General features: G+C 40.8%; 1 protein-coding gene across 3 annotated transcripts in view; it reads left to right on the plus strand.

The window, feature by feature from the left end:
• The window catches only part of LOC141957963 (putative acyl-CoA dehydrogenase 6), a 93,057-nt gene that overhangs the window by 66,918 nt on the left and 6,270 nt on the right, over positions 1-19,869 (plus strand). For all 3 annotated transcript variants that reach the window (XM_074900290.1, XM_074900291.1, XM_074900292.1), the window contains exons 5-8: positions 4,276-4,443; positions 11,123-11,296; positions 16,987-17,148; positions 17,317-17,467. In XM_074900290.1, the coding sequence (XP_074756391.1) occupies positions 4,276-4,443; positions 11,123-11,296; positions 16,987-17,148; positions 17,317-17,467 (655 nt within the window). The remainder of the gene's footprint in view (positions 1-4,275; positions 4,444-11,122; positions 11,297-16,986; positions 17,149-17,316; positions 17,468-19,869) is intronic.

A 19,869-nucleotide genomic window follows, 5' to 3' on the forward strand; every position in this document is an offset into this window, starting at 1 on the left:
TTAATTTGAACACACCACCACCACTTAATTTACCAATCAGAGTAGGACAGTGATAAATACCACCACATCATAAAAACACTTTCCCCCACCCCTCCCTTCTTCCCAGGCTCAGCTTTGCTCCTGATATCTCTACCTCCTCCCCGCCAGTGGTGCAGGAGGGCAGGGAATGGGGGTTGCGGTTAGTTCATCACCTGTTGTTTCTGCCACTACTTCTCCTCAGGAAGCACTCCTCACACTCTTCCCCTGGTCCAGCATGGGGTCCCTCCCATGGGAGACAGCCCTCCATAAGCTTCTCCGACATGAGGCCTTTCCACAGGCTGCAGCTCTTCACAAACTTCTCCAGTATGGGTCCCTGCCGTAGGCTGCAGTCCTCCCAGCAACTGACTGCTCCAGTGTGGACTTCCCGCAGAGTCCTGGCCTTCTTCGGGCGCAGTCACCTGCTCCAGTGTGAGGTCCTCCACGGGCTGCAGGTCGGCATCTGCTCCACCATGGACCTCCATGGGCTGCAGGGAGGCAGCCTGCCCTCTCACCACGGTCTGCAGGGGAGTCTCTGCTCCAGCACACCTTACCCACCTCCTCTTGCTTTCTTTCACTGACCTCAGTGTTTGCATAGGTTTTTCCCTCACTCCTCCTTCTTTCAGGTTCCCCTTCTTAAATAGGTTATCACAGAGGCACGGCCACCATCACTAATTGGCCCGGCCTTGGCCAGAGGTGGGTCTGACTTGGAGCCAGGGGAACTTTGAGAAGCTTCTCACAGAACCACATCTGTAGCCCCTCCCCTGCTACCAAAATCCCACCACACACAAACCCAACACAGTGGAATCCAGTCTTTCTGCTTTTCTGCGTTTAGGTCATCTTTTTGATGGTGAAAAAACAAAATTGCACATGGTGTCTATAATGGCACAAATATTTCTCCAACGCTAATAGAAATATTACCCACCGATACGTGATGTAATATAATGTAATGTTACACACAGTTTGCTGGCTTCTGAATCTTGTGATTAACTATGCAGATCATCTTCATTAGCAGTTTGCTATTGAAACATAGTAAGATACAGCAGTTATTATTACTTTGTGCCTAAGTACTTGTACTTGCCATATTGAATTTGAAAACTCAGGATCATTCCTTTCTTGCTGGGCGATACCTCAGTTGTCTGTGTTGATGATGTCTCCCAGTTTTTGTCACCAGCAAATTTCATTAGTGTATTCCTGTTCTTCTTTTAAAGACCATTAATGGAAATAGTTAATAGGTTTTGTCCAAAGGCTGATAGCCAAAGAAGATCTCCATCCAATAGTACTCTCCCTGCACATCAACACTTCCTCTTTTAATGCAACCTGATGCAATTTCCCCTTTGCCAAGTTACTTACCCACATTTCCACTTTTGTTCTAATTCTTATCTTTGCAAAGTTTTAACTCATAGTTACCTAGTAGCATCAATTTTATTTGCTTGGACCTGTTCTGCTTTTTTGTAGAAAATCCATTTTTGTAATAAACAAATCAGGTTGGTTTTAAATAAGATAACACCACTAAATTGAATTATTTTTTCATTCCAAATGTGTTTTGAGGCTGGGCAGATTGCCAAAACCAACAACCTTTGTTTTCACTAATTTTAATTTCTATACAATCCTTCCTGTAGATGTCTTGCTTTGTCAGCTATATTGTGAATCTTTTTATAATCTCAGATGAAATATTGCTTTTGTTTTGAGGCATCCTCTATATCTTCATGTTTTTTCACATTTTTTCCTTTCTGTAGCTGAAACATTTTTGTTTGCCACCTCAGTCTTCTTCGATTTTGTTGGTTTTCATGTGCAAGATTTAACTTAGTTTGTCCTGTGGCAGTTCTTACCTTCTGACCTCCAAACTGTAGCTTACTTTGATGATTAATCTCTTTCCTTTCCTGTAGGCCATCTCCTGGGTTTTGAAGTGATTATTCAGTCAGTTAGACTTGAAACTGTTTCATGCAAGTTTTGGGGTTTTTTTTCCTGTACTGATGATGTAAATTCCAGATATGCGGTCTTTATTTTTTCTTTAAGGATATGCTCTGGCTATCTTTGATCGTATTAATGACCTGAAAAGTTGAAGCCAACCTTGTCTTTTGTCAGATCTATTTAGATGCATGGCTGGAATCAATAGCACAGTGGAGAGGAAAACTTGAGGCTCAAGTACATTGTTATTTGAAAGGTGACCATTCCTGGTTGCTTATATGTCATTAGCTGTATCATATGCCTTTCGATGATGCCTTGTGGCCTTTCCTAGAAGGGGTCCTCACAGCATGCTCTGTAAGTTGTTGAGTTATAGGCACTACAGGGACAGTGGTGTAGACCTGCCCAAAATGAGTTATGGAGCACCCATTGAAGTAGCCTTTTCCCAGAGCTATGCTCTATCAGGGAGAATAATTACAGTCAAATATTCCAAATTATCTTCATGGCCATATCCCTGAGGCTGAGTCCTCCTAACTTTAGTAAATTGTTAAGTAGGCTTTCAAAGCCCATTTTAAAGTATTTTAAACATAAAACTTTCTTATTCACTTGTTCATTGTTCTTTAAATTTAAAGAGAATAAACTCTTCATAAGTTGATTTTAAACAGTTGTTTCTCACATGTTTGAAGCAAACTGTCAACCGTCACATCTGGGAGTACTTGAACATTCCCATTAGTAAGGCATTTGTTCTTTAATCTGTATTTGGGTGGTTAGTCGCCTGTGACGCCAGGTTTCCAAGGACTGTTTACATTTGTGATAACATCACAGGGCTCATTGTTACTCTGCAGACCTTCTGTGGGACTTCTATCTAATCTCTTCAGTAGCTGTTCTACAGCAAAGGGATGTGTGATGTAAATCTCTGTGTATGCTCCCATCCTTTTCATACTATTTCAGTATGGTGTCATATCTTATTCCAGCTCTTATGTGTCCTTCATTTATTATTTAGTCTCCGTGTATATGATTGTCCAGTGTCTGTGTCCATGTATGCTGAGCATCAGTACTTTATGTTCCTTCAGTTTTTTGGCCTTCATTATTATACAGATTTCATATCAAGTCTCTTGGACAGATTTGACATAGTTTTGGCAGATTTGGCATTGACTACTGTTTTTATCCACATTAGTACTCTTTATTTATCCACATTAGTACTTTGTTCATTATCATCTGCTTGTAAGTTCCTTTAGCCATAGTTATATCCGATATTCCCTTGTGTTATGTCTTATACAATTTTCTCCCATCATTTTTCCCGTTTCTTCATTTACCAGACTTTTCAGCCATGCTGACCTCAGTCCCAGTTTGTCTTGTAAATGAAGATCAGATACTTGGTTTTGCTTTGCTTTATGTTTAGAGCCTTTGGAAAGAAGGTTCAGGTGCAGACTGAGGTGGGTGTGTATGAAGGTATAACTGACTGACATTTGGTGTCTGACTCCTACTGTCCAAGTCCACTGCCTCCCTCAGTAGGTGGGCTCTTGTGAACTTCATAGTCTCATTAGATTTACAGGGCGTGTGGAAGGGTTCTGTTATACCATCACCTGCTTATAGTTAGATACCTGTTGGAGAGACTTCCTCAGATGGGGTTTTAGCTGAAGAAGTTCAATTGCAGGGGAATTAAGCCAGCCCTTTGGAAATTCTGCTGGACTGTATGTAATAACTAATGACTCATTCCAGCTGTCTGTTGCAGCTAGGGCTGCTTGCAGTGTGATGTGAACACTCACAGATGAAAACGAGATTTTTTTTTTTGTCAGGGGATATAAATAGCAGGTGCTTAGAACTTCTTAACGTACAGACATTCATAGCATTTAAACTTGGCCTTTTGAAAGTTTATTAGCTTTGAATTTATTACGCCATTCTGACCAAGAACATGCAGGAAGTGCGTGTACGTATGTCTTTATGCATACACAGATATTGAGGCTTATGTTTGTTTAAGTCAGGACTCTGAAATTAATGGCCTCATCAGTGACTAATGTGCACAGTAACAGAAACATGTAATAGATCATCTCAGACTGAAATGTTTCTGGCCTGAGTTTTTGATGACCAAATTTAGTTAGGGAAAGTTTTTTGCCTTCATCCACTGGGGTGAAGAGCTGAGAAGAGTGGTCATGTTTCCCTGGCTTGCCTTCCAAGATTTGTCCAGATGGGTCTGCCTTGTGCAGCCTGGAAGGGTGAGAGGATGTAGCAGGTGAGAGAACCAAATATGGCTGTCTGAGAGCAATGTGGGAGTAACTCTGTCAGTCATACAGAGACCAGCTTATCCCTCCTTCACAAGAATAACCCTTCATTTCCTATGTTTTGGAATAGATATCAAGACAACAGCTGTGAGAAAAGGTGATGAATATGTCATAAATGGTGGTAAGATGTGGACTACATCCGGGTGCCAAGCAGACTGGATGTGCCTGCTGGCAAACACCAGTGAAGGACCTCGCCATCAAAATAAATCTCTCATATGTCTACCAATGAATCTACCTGGTAATAACACAGAACTCTTTCTCTTCTAATTTGATTTTATTGGTGTTCTTGTGTATGCTTAATACAAGAAGGAAGGGTATTTGACAGAAAGGACTGCACCCATATATGCTCTTTTAAGTTAGGTGTTTCACTGTCACACAGGGTTGGTTCTGAAATGCATTTGCAAACTTCCACAAAAAAAGTAGGGGACAAGAGGAAACGAGAAGCAAGTTAAATATTTTGCAGGCTTCAGCTTGCAACTCCCAAATAATTTTATATGGAGAGTCCTTTTTGCCAAAAATAAATTTATAAAAGTTGTTCAGATACATTTTCTTGAGAGTGTTTCGAAACCTTCTCTGAGAATGAATAGACAAGTCAATGCCAAGGACAAAATTAATGCCTCAGAGAAATCATTAAAAATAAATGCAACTTTTTTTTTTTTTTTTTTAAAGTTATGACATCCAATGTCTTTTAGTTTTGGAGCAGTTCCACAAAACTTTTATCTTGGTTTTCTGTCCCCAAACAGCATGAAGATGCAAACAGTCTGCAAAACAAATAACATATTACTCTATTTACATAGATCTTTGCTACGTATGAACTATATGTAAAATATTCTTAAACTGTCTTTCCAAATAACATTAAACTCTTTCCTGTTTTGTAGAAGGACTGTTGAGAAGAATATATACTCCTTTATTAATGAATGGAAAAGTATTTTTAAGCTTGCTGTCTTATTTCTTCAGAAAATATTAAAAGTTATTCTCAAATGTAAAATAAAAAGAAAAAAAGAGTTTAGAAATTTCAAACTTGGGAAATACCTCCCCAATCTTATCCAACATGCCAATACGTGACTCCCAGGAGCTCATGGGCAGTATCTCACTCCATTAGGGTGGATTTACTGACGAGCTTACTAGAAGCATGCAATACTGTGCTGTGATTGTATTGTGTGGATGGTTCTGATCTTCCTCCACCATCCAACTTGGTGGGCTTGCTGAAAAGAAGTGCAGGCATACCCAAGGTGCTTCATGGCAGTGCTCTGCAAATGGATTTTTTTGCTAGGGTGCTACTATCATTATCAGTTTAAATTACAAAAATAGTCTGTGAGTTAAATGTGGGCTGGAGTGAAAGCTTCAAAGATCTTGGAAGTAGGGATTTGTTTTTGAAGACGACTAGTAATTTGGGTGAAGACACTGAAGAAACATAACCTGATCTAAGGGTACCAGTGGTGCAGTTCACATAATGGCTTTTCTGAGTAGTCTGCAGACCTTGCAGCAGTAGCGTACCGTATGCATAAAGGACATAATTCAGAGAGGATATAGTTAATATTCTGTTGGCAGAGACCTTTTGCAATATTAACACCTGTTCAAAAGCTTTTAAACATTTTTTGATTGTCATTCATTTTAATATTTTAAAAAATTACATTATGTATTCATTTGTTAATATATAATGTATAATATATATTAACATGTATTATAAATAATATGTAAACATGTCTATTAATATATTTATATTCTAATATAAAATATTTTGGTTCATCCCATTCAAGAGTATTTTACATTAAAAATATATATCATTATCAGCATTTCACACATTAGGGACACCACCATGGCAGTGAAGTGAAGGCCCTTATGTTCATTTAATGGATCAGACTGAGAACGAAACCCAGGTCTCCAGTGTTGCAAAAGAGGGTGATGAGAGCTACTTGTAAATGAATTTCAGTATGGAGTAAGTCAAGCAAGTGAGTGAGTTCCTTTGTGAATTAAGCAAGTTCTGAGTGTGTTTTGAGTTTCTACAACCTCTGCTCATGCAAGACAGGCTTTGAATGAGAGCTAACAGAAGATGGACCTGAAATGTTTCACTAGTTGTTGACTTTGTCCTTGTTGATAGTGATGAGTGAACATGCAACTCAGAGCCACAATCTCCCTGAATTTCCAGATAAATGCACTTACCAGCCATCTGCATGAAGTCCTCCTTGTGATTTTTTCATGAAGGGGTCAGAATGTAAATTCAGTATTGTTGCTCTGAGATCAGTTCTCCAAAAACAACAAAGCAGCCAACCCACTGTTAGAGGCTGATCAAATGTACAGAAATTGACTTTGAGGTTTTCAGCTACTTTGCTATGTGAGTCATTGTAGCTTTGGGAAGGGAGTGTTGTTAGGTCACACAGCCGATACACAGACCTTCTTTACCTGTGGTAAATAGATTCTGAGTAGAAAAATTGCCTGAGTCACCTGAAGCTCATCTCCAGAAGTGTAGAAGTCTTCCTAGAAACAAAAATTGCACTCCTCAAGAATGTATGTGCTTTCATTCTTCTGTGTGATACAGTTACTGATCTCCAAAAGGGTCACTGTAACAGGATTGGTGACTTTTTGAAATGAAGTATTAAGATAGTTAATTGTGCGCATTGGATGAGTCATATCAGAAGTGAGATTTTTCAAGGACACAAAGAGGAAAAGTAGGGAAGAGGCTGCCATTTGACACAGATATGAGGAGGAAACTCCATCTGTTTTGATACATTCTAAGGATGTCTGTCTGCCAAAGATTGTGCTCCTTGGAGGGCAGCAGACCAAGACTGTCCAGGAAGTGTCTAGAGGACATCACTGAATGATGCACTATAAACGTCTGTAGATGTATGTGTGTCAAAGCTCGAGAACAAGTGTGTTATGTCTGATGAATTGCTGTAGTCACCAGCCTGTATGGCAGGGTAAGGAAGGGATCCTTGACTCAGTGGTAACGCATTCCTTGCTAGCAGCTGGAAGGACATGGGAGACTAGTCCAGCATTTTTCACAAAACTCTTAATTGTTTCATACTTGTATAATGTGGTGATTAAAAAAAAAAAAAAAAAGAAATTCCAAATCTGAAAGCAAATTATTAACTTCAACAACTAGTAGTTTATTGAAGATATTAAGTAGGATTTTCTTCTTCTCATCTTAGTTGTGTACAGGTTCTATTCTTGAGTGAAGCAAATCATGGTCTCGATTTGACAGACACTATTGAACACATTTCTCATAAAGGGAATTTGGATAATGACAGTGTGGATTCACAGTAGATATCCAAATTAGGTGAATACTCCTCATACTAATGATGTCTTTTAAAACCCCTGAATTTCTTATATGATGAAAGAGAACCTAACAAGTTATAAAATGTCTGTGTGTAAGATATATAGACAAATGACTTGCAGCCCTAATCTGGTAACTATGTGCTGGTTTCTCCTCTGAGTCCTCAGATAGTGCCAGGGTAGATTGCAAGAAGAAGATAATAAAAAGAACAACATCCAGGAAAGGGGAAAGAAAATGTTTGTTGGATTGCAACTTGAAATGTGCCTCTTTCCATTTGTAATGGCACTAAATGATGTCAGGAGAGAGCGACTGCCTTTCTCTCAGGATAGAATACAGGAAATAAAAGCGATTGTCAGAAGCCTGGAGGAGTGGGAGAAAACGAAAAACACCTGGGAAGAACTGCCCAGAAAGGCATACAGTAATCCATCTCGATGATATTGGTGCAAGTAGCACAAATGGCTGATAGAGTGATTTTAGTAAGTCAGGCACCTGGCCTTGCTAGATTGAGATCTGTGTGTGATTGGATGGCTTGTGATTTATTTAATACAGACAAACTCCAGGAGTTATCTGGGCAGATGATTTCTACTGCTGCTGGTAATTTTTAGGATACAGTACCCCTTATGAAGAGAATGAAGATAATTAAACTACATAAAGGAAGATTTTGATGCCCAAATTGTAGCCAAAGAGAAGATTATTTATCACTGTCTTCAAAAATGAGAAAATCTAAAGTGTGTACTAGCCACAGGGTGGACACTACATGAGGCTGATGCAGTTTGGCCTCTTCCTGAATGAGAAACAAGAATTAATCAAGAGCAAGTGAAACTGGTAAGGCACAACAAGGGCAGGGGGGTGCTTCTAGATTCAGGAAACTTGAACACACAACCCAGTCTGGAAGAATTATAGATAGAAATCATTAATATTTAGCTCCTCTAACCAAACCTGTAAAAGCTTTCTTCAGTGGTTGTTGTGTGTGGATCTGGGGAACTGCACAGTAGGATTGATTTAGCAATATAAAGAACTGGCAGCCATTGTACTTTTTCCAGCAGAGTCCTTAGTAAACTACTACTAACAAGAGCAGTAAGTGCATATTCATATGGATGAGGAGCAGTGATTGCATAAAACCAGCTGGAAGTAGATGGAAGACACGATCTCTGAGAATCTCAAAGAAGCCGGCCAGTAATATTCCAACAGCAAAAGATGTTCCAGAAATCATTTGGGCCTGTAAATGGTTCAGTGTGTGTTTGTTTAGCTCTAATTTTAATACAGAAATGAACCCCAAATGCTTTTTTGGTATGACTGGGTGAAAATTGCTGGATAATTTTCAATCCATGAGTCAAAAGTTTTTATACAGCTGTCCTTATTTTCTTCCTGTGTTGAACACATATCAAAGCAAGTATTACTAACACATAATCTGTTTATAGATTGGTTGTTGGAGAAAAATCTTGAGTGGAAGGTGTGGAAGTCTATGTGGACCTGATTCTGAGAGCAGTCTTGGCATTTGGAAATAGTGTTGGTATTACATCCCTGTGGAAAGATGAAACTTTCCAAAACCTTATTCGGTGCATCCAGAGAGAGTGAATATGAAGGGAATGACTGCTAACTTTTTCTGCCCGCAAAACCAAAGTAATTTTCATATGGCTGAAGGCCTCCTGTCAGTAGAAGTTGAGATGTCTGTATTACTTCAGAAAGAGATGTTCACCAAAAGACATGAAGTATAGCAAGGTACAGACAAGTACTGAGAGGGACCACAACAATCTGTGTGGTGACCAACTCCTACTAAGCCACTGTAGAGAGTATTAGAGGGTTGAAGAAAACAATAGAATAAAGAGGAAAATATTACCAGAATACCTCCTCATCACAAAACTGATTAGAATACCATGTACATGGGTAGTAAAATGTTTGGTTTTCTGCAAAGAGATACATGCTGATTTGGAGGACTGTTTTTCTAAGTATATTGACTTGGCAGATGTAATCAGCATGTTTTGTACAAATCCTCATACCTGGTTGTTGGCTTCAGTTTATCCCTGAAACATTCTTGACTTCCATCCTGAATATTCGCATTATCCCCAGAACAACAAGGAGGTAAAAACTGAAGACCAATGGAGTTGCCACAAAAAAATCAGTGGATGTCTGTTAAATTCTCATGGCACAGTGGGAAGCCATGCTTTCATCTGAACAAAAGCAAGAAAGAACTTGTATCTGGAAGAAAATGAACAACAGGAAGGAGCTCTACCTGGTGTGACTTGGTAGTTCAAGTCTTATGTGGTGAAACCTGAAGGAACTGGGTTCATCTCCAACAACCCATTGAACATGGGGTCTGAGTCAGTGCTGTGTAGGGAGGTCTGTGGGGAAGAAAACCCTCTTCACAAGCATTTCCATGTGAAAACTCAGAGGAATGAACTGTGATCATTATGAACAAAACAGTATTTTGTAGGCCATCATAAAATACAGAATCACAGAGTCATTCAGGTTAGAACAGACCCTTGGGATCACCGAGTCCAACCATCAGTCCTACTCTACAAAGTTCTCCCCTACACAATATCCCCCAGCATCTCATCCAAACGACCCTTAAACACATCCAGGGATGGTGACTCCACCATCTCCATGGGCAGCCTATTCCACTGTCTGACTCTTTTCTGTGAAAAAAATGTTCCTAATGTCCAGTCTAAACCTCCCCTGTTGGAGTTTAAAGCCATTTACTCTTGTTCTATTGCTAATCACTGGTGAGAAGAGACCAGCACCAACCTCTTCTACAATGTCCTTTCAGGTAGCCGTGGAGAGTGATGAGCTCTCCCCTCAGCCTTCTCCTCCTCAAACTAAACAGTCCCAGCTTCTTCAGTTGCTCCTCATAGGATCTGTTCTCCAGGCCCTTCACCAGCTTCATTGTCCTCCTCTGCATTCACTCCAGCACCTCGATATCTCTCTTGTATTGAGGTTCCCAAAACTGGACACAATACTCAAGGTGTGGCCTCACATACATAGTTTTAATAAAATTTGGAGTTGATATGGAATTGTTGGATGTTTGTAGCAGTTACAAATTTGAGTCTTTTTATTACTAGGAAGAAGCGGTGTGGTGTGCTTATAAACTCTGTCTTCTACACGTACCAGGAAAAATCAGGGGAGGATAAGTGTGGAAAAGAGGGAAGGAAGAGGATTTCTAGGAGGAGAAATTCACTAGTTGCAGCTTAAAACATAGCTTTGTTTTTGTCATTATTAAATATTTCTCTACTGTTTCACAGCAGTGCAGGAACTCATCAAATACCGCTAAATTGAATTCCAGCATTTTATTTTATTGCACTAAAAATGAAATGTAAGCAAACAAATATTGCATTGTTTCAAGATGTGTGAAGCAAAATTATTACTACTAGTACACAATTATTATTTGGGGACATAATGAAAAGCGGGACCTTCACAATTGCAGTTTCTTATTTGCTGGTTAAATAAAATGGAAAAACTCTTAAAAATAGGATATGGACCCTTTAACTCTTAAATTCCACAGTATTATTATGTTTTTCCTAAAGGCAGGTTTCACTGTAATCTTGGCACATACTTTCACATCTGCAAACTTTGCTTTCTTAAAATGCTGTACTTGTACATAGTGCTTCTATTTTTTGTGGCCTTTCTAATACCTCTTTTTCTTCAGGCATTCACGTTGCTAAAAAGATAGACAAACTAGGCATGAGGTCATCGGACACAGCTCAGATCTTTTTTGAAGACGTAAGGGTCCCCAGCAAAAACCTCATCGGTGAGGAAGGAAAGGGTTTTACATATCAGATGTTGCAATTCCAAGAAGAGCGGCTGTGGGGAGCAGCCACTGGTAAGTCATCATTTGTGCTTCTGGGGCTGGGCAGGGACATAAGGGTCACCCTACGCGTGACTAACAGCACTTTCCTTTTATTGTAAATTGCAATAACCTCTTACGAACTGTTTTTGAAATCTGTCAGAGTCTGGATACAGACAACCTTCCCTTTCTGTAGGAAAACTTGAAATAGAAACTATTTTGTGAGGCATCACAGCGGCTGGTTTTCCTTGTTTCTTTTTCTTGGTGCTTTTCTGCTGATAAGAAAATACAGCATCATGTTATGTCTGCTACACATACAGTACAAAGGCTATCAAAATACTGGCATGAAGTAGAAAGACGGTGACTTTTCCTGTAGTAGTCAGCTATGATGTTTATCCTAGATTTTAGAAAATTAACCTAGTGGCTGTATAAGTAGTGGCTCTTACAGGATGCAAGAGCTTTGTTTTGCAGATCTGTTTTACCTCTGTACACTTTGGACATAAGTGGTACAGCACTGAATTCCTTTCCCTGAAGTTATGCTGTCACACAGTTCTTGTCACTCTGAACTCAGGCCATACTCGAGTCCGCATATTTGAGTTACAGGGATTATGGATATTCCAGGTAACCAAAAGTCTGGATTTTCAGCCTCCCAGCCTTTCCCCCCACCCCACAGTGTTTGCTTCTTCAACTTAAATATAATGTGGTTCGCTGTAAGAAGATTAGTCCTTTTTAAATTTTAGGGTTGTATAAATAATCTCACCGCATTCATGCTTCAGTGCATACCATGTCTCTTACTGTCTGTGTGTGGCTAGGGGATCGGGAACTCTTAAGAAGCGATTTTCTGACTCGGTGACCAAATAAAAATCACTCCCTGTTGTGGGTTGATCACAGACCAAATATTCTGGAGTTCAGATGCTTTAAAAAATCTTTGGGTTGGGCCAAAATTCTTAGTTCAGCTGGAGATAAATAGTAAATGTGAGCAGTTTTAGCAAAAAACAGATTAAATTTGCAAGGGATTGCCACTGCAGACTCAGGCAAGGAGGAGACATGGTCCTACTGCTAGTCCTGCTTTAGTTGAGGTGTACACAGACTGCAAGGATGTGCACTGTGCATTTTTATGCTCAGTTTGAAATCTAAATTAAACATTGAGAAACTGGGTTGCAGTGATACTTCCCAGGCAGCAGAGTAGCCCAGGCATTACTCATGCCCCAGGCAAAAGTGACGTGCACTGACAGCATCAAAACACAAAGCCTGACAGGTTAGATCACTCCTGTTAAAACCACTGGCAGCTTGGTACAGTCCAGCCTTGCACAACTGTCTGGCAGTGACCGTGCTCTGCCAGGAAGTGGGACACCAGGTTTCAATTCTTCTTGTTGCCCAGGTCAACACAGCGGGAGCAGGCAAACCCTCGCCCTGGATGAGCAGTCTGGAAAGGGCATCTTCACTCCCCCCACCATGGCCAGGCAGGGGCCATCAGGGAGGAAGAGCCTTGGAGCTCACCAAGGGAGAGGGAGCTGCCTCCTGCAGCACAGTGGCATGTGTTATACCTTGCTTGGGCCCCTGGTTTTGCTTTTATCCACTATCTGACATAAAATGCATGGAAGCCCTGGGAGCTGGGACAAGACCCATGGTTTGGGCCAAGTTGCAAACTTCAGAGGTAACCAGTTGTGATAAACAAAAGAAAAGAGTAACTGATGTTCAGAAGGGAGCTAGGTGCTTGATGGATGCAGTTTGTTTCACCACGACATCTAGCTGTTAACTTCCAGTCCTGCAAATGGTCTTACGTATGTTGAAACACGAGTGTTTTGCTGAAGGCTCAGATGTGCAAAACTACACACATGCCTTCGGTAGTTTTGTGATTAGGTCTGTATGTGTAATTCTAGACCTCACTTCTGGACCTCAGAAGGACATTACTGTTCCTTCTCAGTTCATGACTATTCATGTGACATTGAAAGTCATCAGTCTGCTTTTAAACACTTGAGGGACCAGTCCTGGCATTCTCACTTTCACTGCTTCCTAAAACTTGGAAGAGGCAGTTGACTGCCATTCTTTTCTTTTTGGGCATTGTTTTGTTTTGTTGTTGTTTGGGGACTTTGGTTTTGGTTTTTATTTATTATCAAATATCACATGCTCCAGCCTTCTCTTTGTTTATTTATTATCTTCATTGTGGCCAGATTTCAGAATGAGTTTCCTCCCTGCCTCACCTTCTTGTTTTTTGTTGGTTTTGTTGGGGTTTTTTTAAGGAATTTTCAGTCAAACAGATTTAAAACATAAATAGAAAACTAATTTCCAGGAATTGCAAAATTTGGTCACAGGTGTGGCCTTTTCTTCTGAGTGACATGTTATCAAAGGCATTGGTAAAAGTCACTGTGTTTCTTGCTTCATTGAAAGAGAAGAGCTGCTACATATCTCTCCCATGTTGTGACACGCCGTACACACAGTCCGTTTGTGGACCTGTTGCACTGATCACAGGAAAAGAATGTTGCTAAGGCAACCAGATTTTTTGTGAATTGCTTAACTTAGAGGCAAAGAGGGAGTTCAATGTATGTGAGAGAGCAGAATGACACTTTTCTAATGACTTCTATCTGTAGTCTCAGTTTTATGAGCACCATTGAGTCATGACCGGTAATCAGGATGACAGATCCTTTTGCATGGGCAACGCACATCCTTAGGAGACAGATTGCTCAGCTTGGAGTTCACTGTACATCTCACTAGAGAGTGATCAGCCACAACCTAAGAAAACTACATTAATTTCCTTTTGTTTTGAGAGGAGACATAGCAAGGCAAAGTGTGTTTACAGTGAACAGAACTTTCAAGTGGAAAAAATGTAAGTTGCATGGAGGTGCAAGGAGAAAATTATTCTGCATCTGGCCACTTCAAGTGCTTTCACAATTCTTGGCTGTGAGGTAGACCATATGTTCCTTAGGCTGCCCTAGAGTGACATATCCTGCATGTGCCGTCAGCTGAAACCTCTGGGGCCGTTTGTCTGAGGATGTGGAGAACATTGTATGACAAAAGAGGAAACAAATATACCAGAGGAAAAATAAAGTTCAGAGGGAAAATGAATTTCACTGTTAAGAACAGCATTTCCCTGTACTTCTATGACTGGCAAATTATTGTGCGCTATTACGTTGTACAAGACATGCTGCATTTTGTTGCTGTTTGCTGGACAGCTAAGCTGTTAGGGCTATGCTCTGTAGTCAGAGCATCACAGAATGGTTTGAGTTGGAAAGGACCTTAAAGATCATCAAGTTCCAACCCCAAAACATTCTTCCTTATGTTCAATCTAAATCTACCCTTTTTCAGTTTAAAACCTGTGCCCCTTGTCCTTTCGCTACAGGCTCTCGTAAAAAGTCTCTCTCCATCTTTCTCATAAGCCCCCTTTAAGTATTGAAGGGCCTCAACAAAGTCTTCCTGGAGCCTTCTCTTCTCCAGGCTGAAGAACTCTCTCAGCCTTTCTTCACAGGAGAGGTGTTCCAGCCCTCTGACCATTTTTGTGGCCCTCTTCTGTACCTGCTCCAACAGGTCAATGTCTTTTCTGTACTGTGGGCTCCAGAGCTGGATGCAGTACTCCAGGTGGAGTCTCACCAGAGCAGAGGGGGAGAATCACCTCCCTCAGAGCCCAGGACAGTCCTTAGAAGATTTCCTCTGTTTATTTCTGTGTGCAAATGGCAGTTCCAGGAATAAGCAGAAGGGCCGTGATGGTGGCTAAGGAAACAGGAGGATGGATCAGCTGGGGCAGGAAGGAGGCAGTGAAGCAGAGAGGTGGACACTGTGAGAGCAGCTTTCTCAGGCCCCCCACTCAGAGCCCTGATGTGTGGTGACAGCCTGAGCAGAGATGGGCCAAAACCCTTTTATGATCTTCAGCCCTTTTGCAAGCAGGACCTGAATAAGTGCTGTTCTGCTCCTTCCCACTTGGTCCTGCTCCTGCCTCTTCTCTGCTGTGTCCCATCTCTTCTTTCCCTGATGCTGGATGCTGGGAACCATACAAGCTGTGCTGGAGCACCTTGCTCTGACAGACCAACACAAGACTAGTCTCTTGTCCTTATCCCCTCCCAACTCCCTTCTGCTCTCCTAGTACTGGCATGCACTGTTTAGTTTTCCTCCCAGCAACTCAGTCGGCAAAGGATGAGACGTGCCTAGACACTTCTTTCTTGCTTTTCAGCATCTCTCAAGCTGCAGACATACAGGTGAAAAAGCTGTTAGCGTTACACATGCTATAGTGTCAGGTTACATGGGCCTCTAAAAGAACAGGGATCTTCCTGTGTACAGGAGATGCCCCTGAAAACAGCAATTTATTTTCCTGTCCAGAAAACCAGCATTAGGGTGGCAGCATACTATATTAACACAGAAGAAATGAGGACATTATTGTATATGCCCTTTTGAAAAATAAGCGTTGAGGCTAGTTGTTTGAGAAAGGAGGGGAAAATAAGGAATGAGAAAAGGTGATGACCTTACAGAATGTGGGGACAGCATGTGAAAAATAACGCTCCGTGGAAGAGCTGGTGAACAGTTATGGCAGGGGGCAGTTGGTGGGATGCAGAGCCTGAATATGAGAGCAGTATAGGGATGAAGGTTAAATAGAGGTCATCTTGAAAGTGACACAAAAAGGAATATGAAAGCACACCAAGCTCCTGTAAGGAACTGTCACGTGAGTAACTGGTAGGTGTGAAAAGAGATTTTGTAGTAGTCCAGGGCTTGGTTATATTTTGCATCAGATTCAGAGTTTTGTGGTTTAGATTCTAAATATAAATAGATTAGATATGCATATTTTGAAGAGAGAAGATGTGACCCTTCTCATACAGATGGACTTGTGAACTCTCTCACTCTCCCTACTGCTTGCCACAGTGACATGGGTCCACATATGCCAAACAAAATTCTCCACAAATTCAGCACCTGCTGTTAGCTTAGCTAAGCTGCAGAATACTGATAGCCTAGCCCTTCACTTCACCACTGGTTTGCCTTGGAAAAGAAACATTTCCCTGTTCTTGTTTAAAACAAGGTGTTTCTGAGATTGCTCAAAAAGTAGCAGAGAACTAATTCTCTTGCTTTAAAGCAGTGTCTGCCACCTCTCTCACCTATCTTCCATCAGTATCCTAATCTGATTTTGTTTCTGTTAGAAGCACTGTTTAGCATTTACTAAAAGTGGCTGTGAGGCTTAATGTTTTTCCCTTCCTTTCTATACTGGGTTCCAATCACAGAATGCAGATGTAGTAAGCAGTCTATTCCTCTTCCTTGATCTCTGAATAGGTTTCTTCCTCCCCCCTGAAAGCTTCCTTGAATTTACATTTCTACAGCATTCCTCAGTGAGCACACTGTCTGCCTTCAAATTTTCTTTTGGGATTGTAACAGACCTTCAGGACACAGGTATCATGGAAAGCAAGAGTTGCCACAGGCTTTTGCTAGGGCCCCAAATGAGGCACTAGGGACAAAGTTTACATACGGCTCTTGATGATTTGCCTCCCCTCCTTCTCCTGCCCCTTCACTCTCCTCCAATTTCTGGCAGTTTGGGGCTTGGGTGAAATAGGGATAAAGAGGTCTTCAAGGTACAAGGAAACACCAGACTTCTTTCAGAATTGAAACTACACCCCAAACTGAGCGTATGGAATAATTCACTTTAGAAAACCTATTATATAGTTTGTACAATGTGAAAAAAACCATCTTTTTCAACAAAAACAACAGATTTGGCTAAAATGATGTCTTGTTCTGTGCTTTCCTTGTTTAAGTCCTGACACCTCTGGAAACAATAATACAAGAAACTATTGACTACACTCGCCAACGGAAAGTGTTTGACCAGTCCGTCTTGCACAATCAAGCCGTGCACTTCCGCCTGGCTGAGCTGGCAACCGAAGTGGAGCTCCTGCGCGCGCTGCTGTACCGCACTGTTGGTGAGCTCCCACATCTGCCTTCCCACATGTGCTTCTCTTTGTGCAAAGAATGTTGTCAGGCTAAAGGAACATGGGGAGGTGATTGCCAGAGAGGCAGGCTGTGATCAGTGACTCTGTGTGTGTGTATCTGCTTTTTGCCTTTTTTTTTTCTTTTTTTTTTTTTTTTAGCTCTATATGTGGAAGGCAACGATGTGACAAAATTTGCTTCCATGACTAAGCTAAAGGCAGGTCGTCTGGCCCGTGAAGTGACTGACAGCTGTCTCCAGTTTTGGGGGGGAATGGGATTCACCAGCGAGGTTTTGGTGAGCAGGTTTTACAGGTAAGCAAGCGAGTGGTAAAAGTAGGAAATTACTTTACTGAAGTTTGGCCTCTTAAATGCCCCACTAAAGGATCACCCACTTAAAAACGCAGCAGCTGCTAGCTGGTGTGAATGGTATTGTTCCACTGAATGGCATGTCACTGATGTACCTTGTGGATGCAAGGGCATCCACAGTCCTCTTGACTTTGGAGTGACATGTGGAAGTGTCAGGATGTAGACTGACTGACTGTTCCTTTGTCAAATCTTGTGTTACAACTGAGTAGTTTGAACTACCCACAGGTTAGCTTGAATGTCAGGTGAAAGAAGTAAACTCCATGTCTCCCTGATGGTCCGCTGGTACCTGCCAGGACAAGGAAAAAAAAGGGGAAGCCTACCAAGTGATATTTTTTTCTCTTTGCTCTTTGTTTGCTTGTAATCTTGATTACAAGAACAGAACTAAACCGAAATGGAAGCTTTCTTCCAAGACCAATGCAAATCAGCTTTATCTTTTTCCCCAAATCTATGTGTGAAACTGCAGTTCACCATTAGGCTCCTGCAATAGTCTTTTCTGGTAGCAGTCTCCACCTGATTAGTCACACCAGATACTGTGTGAGACATATGAGAGATGCAGCTGCTTCCAGCTAGTTGTTAGATCATTAAAAGGGTACACAGGCCTTTCTGCAAACTAATTAAAATCCCTTCAGATTTTACCATATCTCTACTTAGAGCAAAATTCTCTCTAAGCAAACAGGTTTCTTGGCAACTGTTAGGAAAATCCTGGCCCAGTTGTCTTATACTTTGTCGAAGGACCAAAATGGAATTTGCATTTTCTTGCAGTAGTGGATTTCAGTTCAGCCCATATATATACAATACCTAATCAAAGGTTAGCAGAGTCAGCTAGTGGTTCAGTTAGTTAAATGTTTTCATAAATGTATCTGTGTAAAATGAGAGTTGGACACTTCAAAAAAAAAAATCTGTAAAATACTTGTTTCTTTTTGGTAGGTTGAATTACTTTTTCTGTTTTTAATAGCATTTTATGAACAATAATGTCATTGTGGTAAGTCAGACTGGTTCTCAACCTTTTTTAACTTGTGGATTCCTGACATTTTCTGGTGAAGGTACAGACTGCTGTATGGTAGTGGTTTTAAGTCAGCTATCAATATGACCGTTTTCCTTAGTTATTTTTTTCACAGCCTCTTTATTAGCAGCTAATGGTCCCTGGTGATGCACATATTAAAAGCTACTGCAGTAGGCACTCTGGATAAAACGAATCCTTGTCTTGAAGCGCTTACTGTCAAAGTAGTAATGTGTACAGGCTAACGTATATGTGCTTTTATATAGCTTTAATAAGTCTTTAGATTTCCTAACGCAGTATATTATTGCTAACTGTGGGCAGGGCTTTTCTGTGTAAATCTGAGTGGTTTCTAAGTACACCAGCACAGTCACATTTTTCCTGAGAAATTCAGAGTATTTTCTATTTGTATAAACTGTGTCAGCTGGCTAAAGAAACATATCGTTCTGACTCTAAAACACACTGTTGTAGATGGGGCTAAAGGTGGCGTGGTATCTATACTCTGAAATTTTCTATGAATCAACGAATTCCATCGCTGAGTAACCATAAGCTCCAGAAAGGGAGAAGTAGAGAGAAGTAGAGTAAATAAACAATTACAGGTTCAAGTCAGACTTTTTTTAATCTGTAACGATAAGCAAAGCAGTAACTTTCCTAAAGCCGTTGTTTTTGTACAGCTGTCTGAGTAACCATTCACGTCACTGTGATATTTGTCAAGTAGCAAAGAGCATAACCGCACAGCATGACATCTAGTCATAATGTACAGATTTTTGTAGAATAATCCTTACCAAATTTCCAAGGAAATGTTAATCTTTGACACGTCAGGCTGTTACTCCTCAAAAGAGCACACAGCACAATGTACGGTTAGTGCGTGAAGTCTTAGAATTTTAGTTGTTAATGTTGGCGGGGAGATAATAAACAGGCCCGGCACAAAACTGTCTGCCCCATGACTTTGTTCATATCTGTAATTTTAATCATTAGTCTTTTAAACTTTGAACAACAACTGACTTTTCTGAAGTGCACTATTATCTAGAAGGCGTAAAGATAGCTGTTTTGCCACGTAGGTGCCTTTACTGCCTGATTTTATATACATAAATGTCTCATTTTCTGTTGTAGGGATTCTGAGAAGGAGAATGGGTTTGAAAAAAACTTTTGAGCCCAAAGGGTTTAATGAAAAAATACAAGACAATATAAAAAAAACAGTAAGAGTAGACTTTCCAGACTTTACCCTACTAGGGGGATTCTGGAGGAGAGTGCCAGACTGGAATTGTGTTTATTTTTCTCTCACCTGTATGAAATGCCTCAAAGACATCATGACTTAGGAAAAATCAATCACTGAACAAACCCACAACCT

The sequence above is a fragment of the Athene noctua genome, chromosome 2 (genome assembly GCF_965140245.1).
Source record: "Athene noctua chromosome 2, bAthNoc1.hap1.1, whole genome shotgun sequence".
In the NCBI taxonomy this organism is placed as follows: Eukaryota; Metazoa; Chordata; class Aves; order Strigiformes; family Strigidae; genus Athene; species Athene noctua.